General features: G+C 53.4%; 1 protein-coding gene across 3 annotated transcripts in view; it reads left to right on the forward strand.

The window, feature by feature from the left end:
• Nucleotides 1-3,976, forward strand: part of ARID3B (AT-rich interaction domain 3B) — a 63,338-nt gene extending 59,362 nt beyond the window's left edge. For 2 of the 3 annotated variants that reach the window (XM_066278201.1, XM_066278202.1), the window contains exon 9: nucleotides 1,609-3,976. In XM_066278201.1, coding sequence (XP_066134298.1) covers nucleotides 1,609-1,772 — 164 coding nt within the window. In that variant the 3' untranslated portion in view covers nucleotides 1,773-3,976. Of the gene's footprint in view, nucleotides 1-881; nucleotides 915-1,608 lie in introns of all 3 variants that reach the window. The other variant, XM_066278203.1, reaches the window with a different exon arrangement.
• Nucleotides 3,977-14,947: the final 10,971 nt, after the last annotated feature.

Raw genomic sequence — 14,947 nt, forward strand, 5'->3', positions numbered from 1 at the left:
CTAATTGAAAATCATTTGTCCCTGGCCAGCTGGCTCAGTGGATAGAACGTCAGCGTCAGCCCAGCGTATGGATATCCCAGGTTCAGTCTTCGGTTAGGGCACACAGGAGAGGCGACCATTTCCTTCTCTTCCCCTTCCTTTCCTCCTTCTCTCCCTCTTCCCCTTCTGCAGCCAGGGGCTCAGTTGGTTCGAGTGTCAGCCCCAGACGGGGGTTGCTGGGTGGATCTTGGTTGGGTACATGCAGGATCTGTATGTCTCTCCCCTGTCACTTAAAAAAAAAAAGTTGCCTGACCCAGGCAGTGGCACAGTGGCTAGAGCGTCGGACTGGGATGCCAAGGACCCAGGTTCGAGACCCTGAGGTCGCCAGCTTGAGCGTGGGCTCATCTGGTTTGAGCAAAAGCTCACCAGCTTGGACCCAAGGTCGCTGGCTCGAGCAAGGGGTTACTCAGTCTGCTGAAGGCCCACAGTCAAGGCACATATGAGAAAGCAATCAATGAACAACTAAGGTGTCGCAATGTGCAATGAAAAACTAATAATTGAAGCTTCTCATCTCTCCGTTCTTGTCTGTCTGTCCCTGTCTATCCTTCTCTCTGACTCTTTCTGTCTCTGTTAAAAAAAAAAAGTCACTTAATATAAAGAATCATAATCAGTTCCATGTCCGTGCCTTAAACATTGTATTCTAAGTGACTGTCCTGCCGAGTCCACCATTACAATCTTCAGATGCACGGCCTCCTTTTCTGGTACAGCTGTTCTCTTTCTGCACCTGTCATTCCTTTCTTCTAAAATGGCTCAAGGACAGGCACAGACACAGGGCTCTGGATACAGCGGGGTCATCCTGTATGTTTGACACTTCCCATCACTTACAGTTGTCTCTTTCTCAGTCTGATTAGGTGGCAGCAGTGGTCGGGCGTTTGGTGAGTTTAGCAGCTTTACCAAGTCTCCCTGAAATAGTCAGCTGAGTTTTCATTGCAGCAGTCCTCTTCCCCCTCCCATTTCATCAGAGGGTGGGGGCATGCCTCTGGCACTTTGAATGCTGCAGTGCCGGGCGGAGGCCCCATGCTCCAGATCTCCACTGGACAGTGCACTGCAGGCATCAGCATCAGGGCCAGGGCAGGGACAGAGATCCAGGAAGCAGCCTGCATAGGCAGCAAGGCCAGGCTGCTCGCCAGTTACTGCATAGTTGTGCTCAGGGGCCACATGCAGAGGCCTCTGCCTGTTGGAGACGGGGGCCCTCGAGGGATCAGTGAGCCAGTGGATGGGGCCTGGGTACTCTGCATTCTGATGGTACTGAGGGTTTGGAGGTGTGGGACTAGGAATGGCCCATGGAGAAAGCAGGGAAGGGGCCCAGGGGGTCTGATCTCCACACCCTTTGTCCTCTGTCAAGAGAGAGGAGGAGATGATGCCTCCTCCTCTCTCAGAAATGGGAGCACTCAGGAGAGAGCAGAAGCTTAAAAGCACTGGAAGCAGGACAGAGCTTGGGACTTCTGTCAGCACCTGGCACAGGGTCCAGAGTTCAGCCTTGCGCAGTTTAGGCAACAAATCAGTCAGCGGAGGTGAATAGAGCCCCACTCCTCTTTGCACCTGCTCACAGTTGTCCTCCTTGCACAGGTGTGCTGTTTGCCCAGAAGCCCGTGGTCCACCTCCTCGCTGGGTCTGCGTCCCAGAGTGCCAGCAGCAGTGCCAGCAGCAGCAGCAGCTCCCACTGTTCGCCCAGTCCTACCTCATCCCGGGGTACCCCCAGTGCAGAGCCCTCCACCAGCTGGTCCCTCTGAGGGGCAGGACCCAGCTCCCACTCCCTGCTGTCCTGTCTGGAGTGGGGGAAGTTGATGCGCAAAAGTTACCTCATCTCACGAATTCCACATCAGATACCATTTGGCCAGATGTTGCAAGTTTGGACATGTCCGCCTGTCCAGTCTCCGTTCAGGTCCTGCTGTACTCTGGGGACAGGGAGAGGCTGGAGGGGCATGATAGGGCAAGTGTTGTCCAATCAGGGATTGTCCTGGAGAATGGGTGGGGATCCCTAGGCCACCCCCCATCCTGGGCACAGTGTATTGACAATCTATAAGCCAACACAGGGCTGGAGGCCCTCCATATCCCTTCCCTTTAATTTATTTCCCTTCCCCTGTCTTCTACTGTGACCCCAGCATCACTGGTCACTTCCCCTGCTCAGTGCCCCAGTGTAACTCTCATGTGGGTCTCCTGGGAGCTAAGAGCATGCCTTTGTACTCTTCCCTACTGGGCCTGAGATGGGGCCTTCTCTGCCTCCCGTGTGGGTCCCTGTGGTGAGGGTCCCTCAGTTTAAGACTGGAAGTGTTTTTCAGGGCCCCTTGTTCTTGTAATGGTCCCAAGAAAGGGCCTACGAGGGCGGTCGTCAGGGCCCTGGCCTGAGGGACATCTACTGGAGGAGAGACGGCCTCACGGGGCTGCCCAAGCTGCCCTAGCACCCACTTCACACTGACCCTCTTCTGACCCTCTCAGATCTCACAGTGCCCACTTACCCTTATTGGCCAGCCCTCCCAAGAGCAGCCCACTTGTCCCTCAGCCCCCTTCTGATGGGGTCATCTCAGCCCCAACATCCCCAAGCCTGTCAACATCAGGTTCATTGAAATACCTCAGATTCATAATTGTTGATGTTCAACTCTTCAGGAAGTATTTGCATCTCTGAAATCTTTTTTATATATGTTTTGCTGACTTTTGTTCTATTTTAAAATTTTTATTGTTATAGCACCAAAGAAATGAAAGTAAATCGCCCCAAAGCCAAACAAATGATTTGGTACCGCAGCCCCTTGGCCCCTCCCTGCAGCTTGGGGAGTAGGCGGGAGGCAGGCGGGAGAGATGACTCAGGGATCTTGGCGCAGGAGGCAGGACAGAAGCCTGGTTTGCCCAGGTTGGGTCCTGAAACCGCACCGCTTCCGAGGGTGATCCTCAACCTATCTTCTGCCAGAGCAGAGCTAGCTCCAATCCTACCACCTGCTTCACTCCACATCGCCACCTAGGGTGGGCAGCCCAGGGGCCTTGCAGAGGCTGAGATGCTGAGAGCTCTGTCTCCTCTTTGCCCTGGGGGAGCAGCTAGCTGCTCCTGTGGTGTAGGGAAGAGCCCACTCTCAACAAGGCTCACCTTGAAATTGTTGAGTCCAGCTGTGTTCAGTAGACACCACCCACTGTGACATTGCTGGGTCATGGTGGAAGCCCGTGCCAGCTTGAACCCACACCTGGCTAACGGTTTGCCCTGTCTTAGAAAAGAAAGGGAATTCTAGAGCTTGAGCACAAAACAGGTGCTTCCACCTGGTGAGCTGCCGCTCTGCTGGGCTACTCTTTCCCTCCACCAGCTTTGCATGTGCACGCACACACACAGAGCCTTGCCCCAAGCTGACCCTCTTCTGGCCGTAAGCCTTCCCACCTTGCCTGCCAGGCTAGTGCTGGGTGTGGGCAGAGAAGGGCATCTGGTGCCAGAGAGGATCCCAGCTGGCTTGCGCTGGGCCCACTTGAAAGTGTCACAGACATTTTGCCAGTGTGTTTTTCTCAGGGGTTTGGTCACAAAGGATGGACTCTTCCCACTCAGAGGATGCTAGGACAGCACACTGTGTCTTTCTGGTTATTGGATTCTCTCTTTCAGGCAGCTTACCCAGCTTCCCCTTCTCAGCGAACCCTTGCTGACCTCAGGACAACAGCAGGGTCTTGGCTTGAAAGTCGGAGTGGAGGTGCCCCCAGGTGTCCCTAGGAACAGGGCCCTGGGCCGAGGGAAACCTCCCCTGAAAGTGCAGCCCCGAAGGCCCGCAGCAGGCAGCAGCTGGGCGGCCCTATGTGCTTGCCTCCCTTCCTGTGCTCTAACCAGGAAAAGGGAAATAGCACATGGGTAGGCCAAGCCGTGAGAGAATACCTCAGATGTCCTCTTGCAGCAAGTGTCTGTACGTTGTGGTTATTTTATCTTACGTGTTCTTGAATGTTTATATTTCAATAAACCTCTACCTCTTCACACAGGCGAGCGGGTGTCTTCAGTGCCACTTCCGTTGGGTAAGACCTGGAGGGGCGGAAGCCTTTAGAATGAAGGGGACTGAGTGACTTGCTGCTCTGACCTGCCAGGTTATCCTGACCCTTTTTCCCCCTCACTGCTTACCCATCCTTTCCCCACAGCGCTAGCTCAGCCTATCTTCTGTGTCAGCAGGATTCCTCTAGTCTTGCCTGGTCACCAAAACTGACTGCACTGGTATCATATCAGTGTCCTGGTAGGCACAGGTCCAGGAGGCAGCCTCTGCTTAGCAAGCCTTTTACATTTTAAAAATATTATTTATTTATTTATTTTAGAGAGGGGAGAAAGAGAGAGAGAAGAGAAGGGGGGGGGGGGGGGGAGTAGGAAGCATCAACTCTCACATGTGCCTTGATCAGGCAAGCCCAAGGTTTCGAACTGGCAACCTCAGTGTTCCAGGTCAGTGCTTTATACACTGCACCAACACAGGTCAGGCAGCAAGGCCTTTAGCTCCTGCTGCGTAAGTGATCCTAGTGCATGTGGAGCTCAAGATCTTGTCTGGGTGGCACACACACACTCTAGACAAAAGCCAATTCTTCAGAATACAGCACAAGTAAAACACTATCAAAGGGCCAATAGATGCTGGGGCATCTCACTTGGGAATCTTTGGAAGGCTTCCCAGAGGTGGTGACATTTAAGCTTGGAAAGATGAGATTTGCCAACTGGAGACTTGAGGAAGAGCATTATCAGCAGCAGAACTGATTCATAGGAAACTTGGTGGCATCAAGACCTGGTATTCAGGAGCTGGCTGGTCCTCAGGTGGGTGGGGTAAAACGGCGGGGAAGTGAGGAAAAACGCAGCTGGGGCCAGGAAGGATCCTATGCTCAGGAATTGGGGTCCATCCTCTGAGCATTGGGGCACTGCCGATGTGTTTTTAGGAAACTTCTAGAGAAGGGTGATCTGGAGCTGGGAGACATTCTGGGTGTGAACATCTGATACTCGGCATAGAACAAGAGCACCAAGTGCTTTTCTCTGCCGTAATGCACATTTTGTGGACCCAACCTGGTTTTGGCAAAACTGAAATGGGCAGAGGTCAAGCATTGGAAGGGTTTGTAACTCCTCTATCCCACACCATGTACCCCACCTGTCTCAACCCTCTGGTTGCAAAGCGGGGATCCCATTCTCTGTCAGTTTGAAGTGCAAGGAGAGGAGGGTGATAGTGGGACAGTCTTGAGCCTCACTGATTTTTAAGTCTTGAAAGCAATAACTAACCCTTTGGCATTTTTTAACTACTGATAACCAAGTGATGGTGTCACACATCACAACTTGCTGTGACACCCCTGGGTCCACTCCTGGGGATCCAGTGAGCCTGGTCTAGGGCAACCCTGAGATGAGGGGAAGCAGGGTAGAGACACCTTAGATGTGGCCGGAGTGCTGACAGAAGTGGCAGGTAAGGCTCCTGATAGTCTAGGGAGAGGACACCATGCACAGCAATCCTTTCAGTTCTTAGAAGATACAGGAGATGATATTAAAACCTTTGACAAAAGGGGTCATTTCTCAAACTAGAACCCCGTGACCCCTGCCAATAAACAACACCCAGAACATCCCATAAAATAAAAAATTGATAGGAGCCTGACCAGGCGGTGGCGCAGTGGATGGAGCATCGGACTGGGATGCGGAAGGACCCAGGTTTGAGACCCCGAGGTCGCCAGCTTGAGCGCGGGCTCATCTGGCTTGAGCAAAGAGCTCACCAGCTTGGACCCAAGGTCGCTGGCTCCAGCAGGGGGTTACTCGGTCTGCTGAAGGCCCGCGGTCAAGGCACATGTGAGAACGCAATCAATGAACAACTAAGAAGTCGCAACGCGCAATGAGAAACTGATGATTGATGCTTCTCATCTCTCGCCGTTCCTGTCTGTCTGTCCCTGTCTATCTCTGCCTCTGTAAAAAAAAAAAAAAAAAAAATTGATAGGAGATGGTTGCAACACAACTATCAGGTATAGTAGCCAGAATGAATTATTTTTAATGCTTATTAAGAGCCAAAAGGCGGTGGCACAGGGCGTCAGACTGGGACGCGTAAGACCCAGGTTCAAGACCCCGAGGTCACCAGCTTGAGTGCAGGCTCATCTGGTTTGAGCAAGGCTCACCAACTTGAACCCAAGGTCGCTGGGTTGAGCAAGGAGTTACTCGGTCTGCTGTAGCCCCACGGTCAAGGCACATACGAGAAAGCAACCAATGAACAACTAAGGTGTTGCAAGGAAGGATTGATGCTTCTCATCTCCCGTCCTGTCTGTCTATCTGTCCCTGACTGTCACAAAAAAAAGTAAATGCCAAAAGAGGCCCTGGTTGGTTGGCTGAGCAGTAGAGTGTGGGTGGGGAGTGTAGAAGTCCCTGTTGGATTATTGGTTAGGGCACACAGAAGAAGCGACCATCCAGCTTCTTCACTCCTCCTCCTCCCTCTTCCCTCCGCCCCCTTCCCCCTGCAGCCCGGGCTGGGATGGTTCCAACAAGGTGGCCTTGAGCCTTGATTGCTGATGTCCGCTCCAAGGCCTTGCCTCAGGTACTGAAATAGCTTGGTTGCCAAGCAACAGAGCAGAAGCCACAGATGGGCAGAGCATCAGCCTATAGAGGGTTTGTGGGCCGGGGGCGGGGGTTCCGGGATCCTGGTCAGGGTGCAGGCGGGAGTCTGTCTCTGCCTCCCCGCCTCTCACTTAAAAAGAAAAAAAGACTAAAAGAAGGGTTGGGGAGAGGGGGACAAAGTTATGAACAGGTGTTATACAGAAGAGGAAATAAAGAGGGGCTGGACCTCATCAATAATCACTAAATACACGGAAAATCATTCCAGACCATTGGATGGCCACAAATTCGAATGTAAAATGCCAGCTCTTGACCAGGGTGGGGACCAATGGGGACTCAGACCTCTCAGAGTAAATTAGTCAAAGTAGTTTGGAAATTTATTTAGAGACAGAGAGGGATAGATAGGGACGGGACCGACAGGAACGCAGAGAGATGAGAAGCATCAATCATCAGTTTTTCGTTGTGGCACCTTAGTAGTTCATTGATTGCTTTCTCATATGTGCTTTGACCGCAGGCCTTCAGCAGACGGAATAACCCGTTCCTCGAGCCAGCGACCTTGGGTCCAAGCCGGTGAGCTTTGCTCAAACCAGATGAGCCCGCGCTCAAGCTGGCGACCTTGGGGTCTCGAACCTGAGTCTTCCGCATCCCAGTCCGATGCTCTTATCCACTGCGCCACCGCCTGGTCAGGTCTTAGCGTGAATTTATTAATGAGTGTGACCCTCCACACCTTTAGGATCCGGGCCTGTTGTCCCCATGTTACAGGCGCGGACAGGGGCGCAGCCCGGCTTCCAGGCCACGGTGTCACCGAGCCCCACGCCCGTAGTCCGCGACGCCTAGCGCTCACTGCACAGGAGCCCCAACTGGAGGGCAGAAACGTGTGCGGTCAGCTGCAAGGCCGGGAGAGGTCCTTACGCAACCGCAGCAGCCTCCCTCTCCCGCCTGTGCCTCTGCCGCTAGGGGCAGAGGTGACTCGGTGCGGCAAGAAGTAGGGAGCAGGGAGTGTATGGTCGCGGCAGACCCGGCTCTGCCTCACCGCTCACAACTAGAGCTACCTGTCGCTCACCGCCGTCCCACCGCGCGCCAGCAACGCCCACCTGATTGGCCGGGGTAGCCCACGTGCCGCGTTGCAACCAATGGGGCGAGGGCGGGGCGGGAGCCGGAGCGCAGTTGCGCCCTGCCCACCGGCGCGCGGCGTCTTAAGTCCGGATGAAACCCCCACGCGGCTCTCTGTCCAGAAGGAACGGGTAGCTGGTGGCTTGGGCTTCTGGCAGAGAAGGTTCGGAGTCACCATTGGAGGGTAGGGGAGAGGGACCAAACAAGGTAGCAGGACTGGGAAGCACGGGAACATCGCTGCGCTTGGAGACAGGGAGGTACAGACCCGGGACAGCTGGGACACAGGACAGACCATTAGGCCGAGGGGGGTGTGGCGGGCCTCTGTGCCACGGGACAGGGGCGGGTCAGAGAGCAAGTGGGGAGGGGTCTTCCAGGAGAGGAGCGTCTGATGTGCAGCCCGCTGGGCATGTTTCCCTGGCGAAGGGCCCAATCATGCAGGCCCCCGTCCGCAGAAAGGAGAGGGATTTACTCTGGGACCCCAGGCTATGTGGGGAGCCACGGACAGCGAGGGTGGGGCTGGCGTCTGGAAGGCTTCCGCACCCAGAGGCGTAGCCCAGGGACGGTGTTCCTAAGACCGGCTCACCCTACCGCCCAGGCCGCAGAGCAAGGGGAGATGACTATCCCAAAGGTCAAGTCCATGTCTTCTCGGTGCAGGAGACCCATGGGCCGGACCCAAATCTCCATCCCAGTCTTACTTGCTGGGAAATATTGGCTGCATCTGCTGTCCCCGGTATCCAGCGCCTTCAGCAGTTCCTACGTCGTATGTGTCCCGTCGCAAACCCAGTGATCCCAGGAAGGGGCCTAGCGGCTCAGGTGGGCTCGACAGAGAGGGCAGAAGACGGTGCTGGGAAAGGATTCCAGAGAAGTCCTGTCCCTCCACCCTGCCACCGAGTTCCCCCTGTAGAACTCTGCTTCCGCTCAGGCTGTAAATGGAGGGAGGGCTCTAGGGGCGTGGCAGAGCTCTGGAGGGATTAGGAAACACACAGCAGGGTGGGGAGGAAGATTAAGAAAAAAAAATGTCCAGGTGACCTCCAGGGGGACATCCACCCTAAGCCGGCCTTGCCGCTGGCTAGAAAAACAATCATGTCAACAAGCTCAGGGCAGGCAGTGTGAAATAAGAAAAAACGTCTGGGACAGGTTCGGAGGCCAGGGGTCTTAGCTGTTATTTTGCTGTGTGACCTAGGAGAGAAGATTCCCGACCGTTTCTGGCTAGTTTTCCAGCCCGTAAAATGGGGACTGTACGTGATCCGAGGCACAAGGGAATGAGAACTCATTCTGAAAAGTCCAAAGCCTGGAGCCCAAGGCCTTAATCACCCAACCACACGCTCTCCTGCCTCTTCTCTGTGTCTCCTCCAAAGGGAGAAGGCAAACCAGGAGGGATAGCAAGCTCCAGGCCCGGTCGTGCTCCCGCAGGAACACAGAGCTGGTCTTCAAATGCCGCTCCCACCTGCCTCAAAGGGGAAAGAGGCGGAGCCTGGTGAGCATCTTTGTGAGGGAAGTGGGGTTTCTCCCACGTGCCCCCTCTATCGTCACCATTCCACCAGCTCCTGTTCTGGCTTCTTCAGCTGCCGCTCTGGCCTCAACTTCTCAGCGTGGCGCTCTGCCATCTTGGGGGCAGGGCAGAGAGTGAGAAATTCCAGGGCCTAAGACCTCCCTGGCGGGCAGTGAGGGCTTGTGAGGGACTTGATGGACTGAGTTAGGGGAGGGGAGATAAGCTGCCACAGTGTGCAACCAGAGACAGGGCACGAGGGTGTGCTGTGGGCCCCTTCTGGGTTTTCAGGCCTGGCAGAGGCACAGAGAAGGGTGGGGCTGGGCACCATCCGGGGTTGGCTCCCAAACTGCCAGCTGAGCCCCAAGTTCTCATCACATTCCCAGACTTTCTAGAGCTCAGCCTGTGTCTGGGCCAGTCTCTCTGCAGTCGTGTCAGGGTCCTGGGATTAAATGAGGGAAAAATTGAGATGCCGGGTGACACCTAACCCACCTGGCAAGAAGCGAACTGGGGGGCTGTTATGGTTTGAACTATGTCCCCCCCCAAAAAAAGATACCTTTGTGTTCTAACCCCCAGTGCCTTAGACTTGAGACTTTATTTGAAGATTAGGGTCTTAACAGGGGTGATCAAGATAAAATGAGGTAATGGGGCTCCTAATCCAATATAACTGATGTTCTTATACAAAGGGGAAGTTTGGCCACAAAAACATGCACACAGGGGGAGAACCTTGTGAACATGAAGGCAGAGATTGGGGGGATGCATCTACAAGCCAGAGAACGTCCAAGTCGACCAGTGACCACCAGAAGCTGGAGTAGGGGCAGGACGGATTCTCCCTTACAGCCTCAGAAGGAACCAATGTTGCCAACACCTTGATCTTAAGATTCTGTCTCCAGAACTGTTTCTGTGTAAGGCACCCACTTTGTGGTAGTTGGTTGTAGAAGCTCTAGAAAATGAATGCAGAGGGTGTGGCAGCTCTCTGGCCCCAAAGGGACCCTGATTTAGAAGGGGACATTCACCTTGCAGCAGTCATGCCTGTGGCAGCGCAAGTTATGTAAAGTAGTAGGTGATGTTTCGTGACTGCCTGCCTTGTGTCTGGGATGGCACTGAGCCTGTTACAAGCTCATTGAATTTCACCCTCACAGCCAGCTGATGGGGGAGGGAAACTGTTACTGTACTCATTTTTGTTTTTAACAGATGAGCCCCAGAGAGATTGAGTAACTTGCCCAAGGTCACGCAGCTGGTATAATGTGAAGCCAAGATTTAAGCCCAGTATTCAGGCTCCTAATCTATTTGTATTTTTCTGAAGCTAGAAACCGGGAGAGACAGTCAGACTCCCGCATGCGCCCGACCGGGATCCACCTGGCATGCCCACCAGGGGGCGATGCTCTGCCCCTCCGGGCGTCGCTCTGTTGCGACCAGAGCCACTCTAGTGCCTGGGGCAGAGGCCAAGGAGCCATCCCCAGCACCCGGGCCATCTTTGCTCTAATGGAGCCTCGGCTGCGGGAGGGGAAGAGAGAGACAGAGAGGAAGGAGAGGGGGAGGGGTGGAGAAGCAAATGGGCGCTTCTCCTGTGTGCCCTGGCCGGGAATCAAACCTGGGACTTCTACACGCCAGGCCGACGCTCTACCACTGAGCCAACCGGCCAGGGCCTTTTTTAAACTTTAAAAAAAATTTTTTTTTTGTATTTCTCTGAAGCTGGAAATGGGGAGAGACAGACAGACTCCCGCATGCGCCCCACCGGGATCCACCCGGCACGCCCATCAGGGGGGGACACTCTGCCCACCAGGGGGGCGATGCTCTGCCCCTCCGGGGCGTCGCTCTGTCGCGACCAGAGCCACTCTAGCGCCTGGGGCAGAGGCAAGGAGCCATCCCCAGTGCCCGGGCCATCTTTGCTCCAATGGAGCCTTGGCTGCGGGAGGGGAAGAGAGAGACAGAGGAAGGAGGGGGGGAGGGGTAGAGAAGCAGATGGGCGCTTCTCCTGTGTGCCCTTGGCCGGGAATCGAACCTGGGACTTCTGCACACCAGGCCGACGCTCTACCACTGAGCCAACAGGCCAGGGCCAAAATCTTTTATTTTTTCATTTTAGAGAGGAGAGAGAGAGAGAGAGAGAGAGAAGGGGGGAAGAACAGGAAGCATCAACTCCCATATGTGCCTTGACCAGGCAAGCCCAGGGTTTCGAACTGGCAACCTCTGTTCCAGGTCGATGCCTTATCCACTGCTCTACCACAGGTCAGGCCAGATGTGGCTCTTTTGATGGCTGCATCTAGCTCACAAATCTTTAATAAAAAAAATAACGTTAAAAATATAAAACATTATCATGTATTACAATCCATTCATTTCCTACCGCTCATGTTCATGGTTGCAGGTGGCTGGAGCCAATCACAGCTGTCCTCTGGGACAACACCACATTTTTATTGGATAATGCATAATGTACACGGGTCGTTGTATGGCTCTCACGGAATTACATTTTAAAATATGTGGCGTTCATGGCTCTCTTAGCCAAAAAGTTTCCCGACCCCTGACATAAAGTATTATATTAGTTTTTGGTGTACAGCATAGAGATTAGACATTTATGTAGCTTATGAAATTATCTCCCTGGTAAGTTTAGTCTCCACCTGGCAAGTAACATAGTTATTACGGTATTATTGACTATATTCACTATGCTTTACTTTACATCCCTGTGACCATTTACATAAGGGGCAGTTTGTACTTCTTACTTCCTTTACCTTTTTTTTTTTTAATTATATATATATTTTTTATTATTATTTTATTTTATTTATTCATTTTTAGAGAGGAGAGAGAGAGACAGAGAGGAGAGAGAGACAGAGAGAGAGAGAAGGTGGGGAGGAGCTGGAAGCATCAACTCCCATATGTGCCTTGACCAGGCAAGTCCAGGGTTTCGAACCGGCGACCTCAGTATTTCCAGGTCGACGCTTTATCCACTGTGCCACCACAGGTCAGGCACCTTTACCTTTTTTACTCAGTCCCCCAGACCCCTTCCTGGAGCCCACAGTCTGAACCACTAATTTGAGGACAGTGAAGACCATAGAATCCTGGGAATGATGAAGACAGACTAAGGTGGAGGCCCAGACAGAGTTAGGGTGGAAGGAGCCTGGGAATGGGACTGGAGGCAGAGCATGCCAGAGGCTCTGGGAGCCCCCCCCCCACCTCCCACCAGCCAGATGATGATGTAGCATCCAAACCCCATCCAGCTGCTGTCCCATCTCTGAGCTCCACTCCCTGCTGTGAGTGTAGCCCATCAGCTGCACCCCGTTGGACCCCTGTCCATGACCCAGGGTCAAGTTCTAGGTCACTGTCTCTGGACAGGCCCAGGGCCTGGAAGCATACACTTACAGAATATGAGTCCTGCATGGGCCTCCCCAGAGATAAGAGAAATGACATGGGTAATTCCTAAGGGGCAATAGGCTGGAAGGCCCTGGAGTTGGGGCCCAAGTTGTTGATTTTGGTTGTTTGCATGGGTACCAACTGCCTCCAGGAGTTTGAATGCCTAGAGGACCCAGCCCTAGGTCACTGTGTACCTGCCTTCTCACCGACATTGTTAACTGCAGGCCTCTGACCTGACCAGTGTGTACAGCCTATAAAGAACAGAAACCGCCTGACCAGGTGGTGGCACAGTGGATAGAGCATCGGACTGGGATGCGGAAGACCCAGGTTCGAGACCCCGAGGTCACCAGATTGAGTGCAGGCTCATCTGGTTTGAGCAAAAGCTCACCAGCTTGAGCCCAAGGTCGCTGGCTCAAGCAAGGGGTTACTCGGTCTGCTGAAGGCCCACGGTCAAGGCACATATGAGAAAGCAATCAATGAACAACTCAGGTGTTGCAATGCACAACGAGAAACTAATGATTGCTTCTCATCTCTTCGTTCCTGTCTGCCTATCCCTGACTATCCCTCTCTCTGACTCTCTCTCTCTCTGTCTCTGTAAAAAAATAAAAATTAAAAAAAAAAAAGAACAGAAACCCTCCAGATCCCTAGGAGACAACCTCCTATCCTGAAGTGTCTGATTTGAGAAACTGATAAAAACAGATTTTGTTTCTGTACAAATGTGTAGTTGCAGGCTTCCTTGAGGGGCTAACAGCCTTCTCCAAGGCCCCAGTTTGACACTGATGTCACCTTTTGTTAGACCCAAGGTCAGCTATGCACTGCTGCTGAGACCTCCCCCTTCCCTTCCAGCCAGATCAACAGATTGGTTCCCACAGGGGGTTCTGGTGGCAGAGCACCATCCCATCCTGGCTCCTTATAACTACATCCTTGTGACTCCAAGCCATCTCCTTGATGTCTGTGTCTGTGCCTCTGGTGTCAGATGGTGCATCCTGGTGTGTGTTTGTCCATGTGTCTGCCTTACAAACGTATATTTGCCCAGGAGACTAGGAGAGGACACTTGCCAGGAGAGGCAGGCACCAAGATGGAATTCAAGTTAGGTGGGTAGGGCCTAGGACACCCAAACCCTTGCTCTGGCCTCTGTCCCACATTTCACAGTAACACCCTCACTCACCCACTCTAATTCTCATTTGGTTCAAGGACTATTTACATCTCACCTCCATGACTGCCCTCTCTGTGCCTTTGCATATGCTCTTAACTGGGTAAAATGCCGTTTGTGCCTTCACTCTTAGAAGATGCTCCTGTTCATCATTAAGGTTCAGAGGCCCAGAAACCATCAATGTGGGGAGGACCTTCCTGTCTGTTGCCCCTCATACTGCCTCTCCCCTCATCAGGTCCATTAAATTGTACTTGCTAGCTCAATGATTGTGTGGCCCCAAACCATAAGCTTGGGATAAAGTGTGGCCTGACCTGTTGTATGCACAGAAGAGGGCCAGCCTAGTAGATGCTCAGTGAATAAATGATGGAGCATATGAGGAAGAGGCAAAGGGGGGAAACTAGTTGGCTTGCATTAGAAAAGACAGGGTAATGGGGAAGGCAATGGGGAGGAGGGGCTGTAGGGAGAGAGGGGGAATAGGAGCACCCACCTGGGGAAGCCAGGCTTGTTTCTGGAGTCAGCAGTTCCTCCTCTTTACATTTCAAGCAACTGCCACCTGGTGCTAGTCACCTCCCCCATCTGCCCTCCAGTATTCAGCCACCTCATGAAACTCCTGAGTGCATGGGTACCTCCTGTGAGTCTGCTAGAAGGAATGGAGCAGTCTGGACACAACATGGACACTAGGTTACCCTGCCTCATTTCCAATGATTTATTTTCAAGTTGTATGGATGTCCTCACTATGGCTTGTTGGTTGGGATGGGGACTGGGCAGAGATGCTTCTTTCATGGCTCCATGCACAGAGAACGCTCTGTCCTGGGCACTTCCACTCCATAGTATCTTGACACAAGCCCGGTAGCTAAGATTATTTCACATCCCCCCTGGACCAGCAGAAGGGGCTCAGCCATATGTAGTGGAGATTTCTCACATGTTCCTGATCATAAAAAGCTAAACTGTGGCAACTGGTGCTGCTAATACCAAGGGAAGGGATTTGGGGACAGTGGCCAGCCCACCTCATGCCTGCAGGGCCACCTCACCCAGTGTGAGAGCAGGACACCCACCTCAGCCTAGTTTGGACACTCTGAGGGGTAGGCCCGAGCAGCCACTTAGCAGGCCTCCTGACTAGGGGCCACCCATAGCACTGCTAGCGGCACCCACTTCTCCCTTGGCAGCCGGGTGCACTGCCTCCAAGGCCTGCATGTGTCCCTCCAACCCCATCTGCTCTCCCCCACCAGGGCTATGGGGCTCACCTTCCTGGAATCTCTGCTCAAGCTATCCTTTACCTAGGCAGTCCCCTCTTCTCAGAGCCCCT

The sequence above is a fragment of the Saccopteryx bilineata genome, chromosome 4 (assembly GCF_036850765.1).
Source record: "Saccopteryx bilineata isolate mSacBil1 chromosome 4, mSacBil1_pri_phased_curated, whole genome shotgun sequence".
In the NCBI taxonomy this organism is placed as follows: domain Eukaryota; kingdom Metazoa; phylum Chordata; class Mammalia; order Chiroptera; family Emballonuridae; genus Saccopteryx; species Saccopteryx bilineata.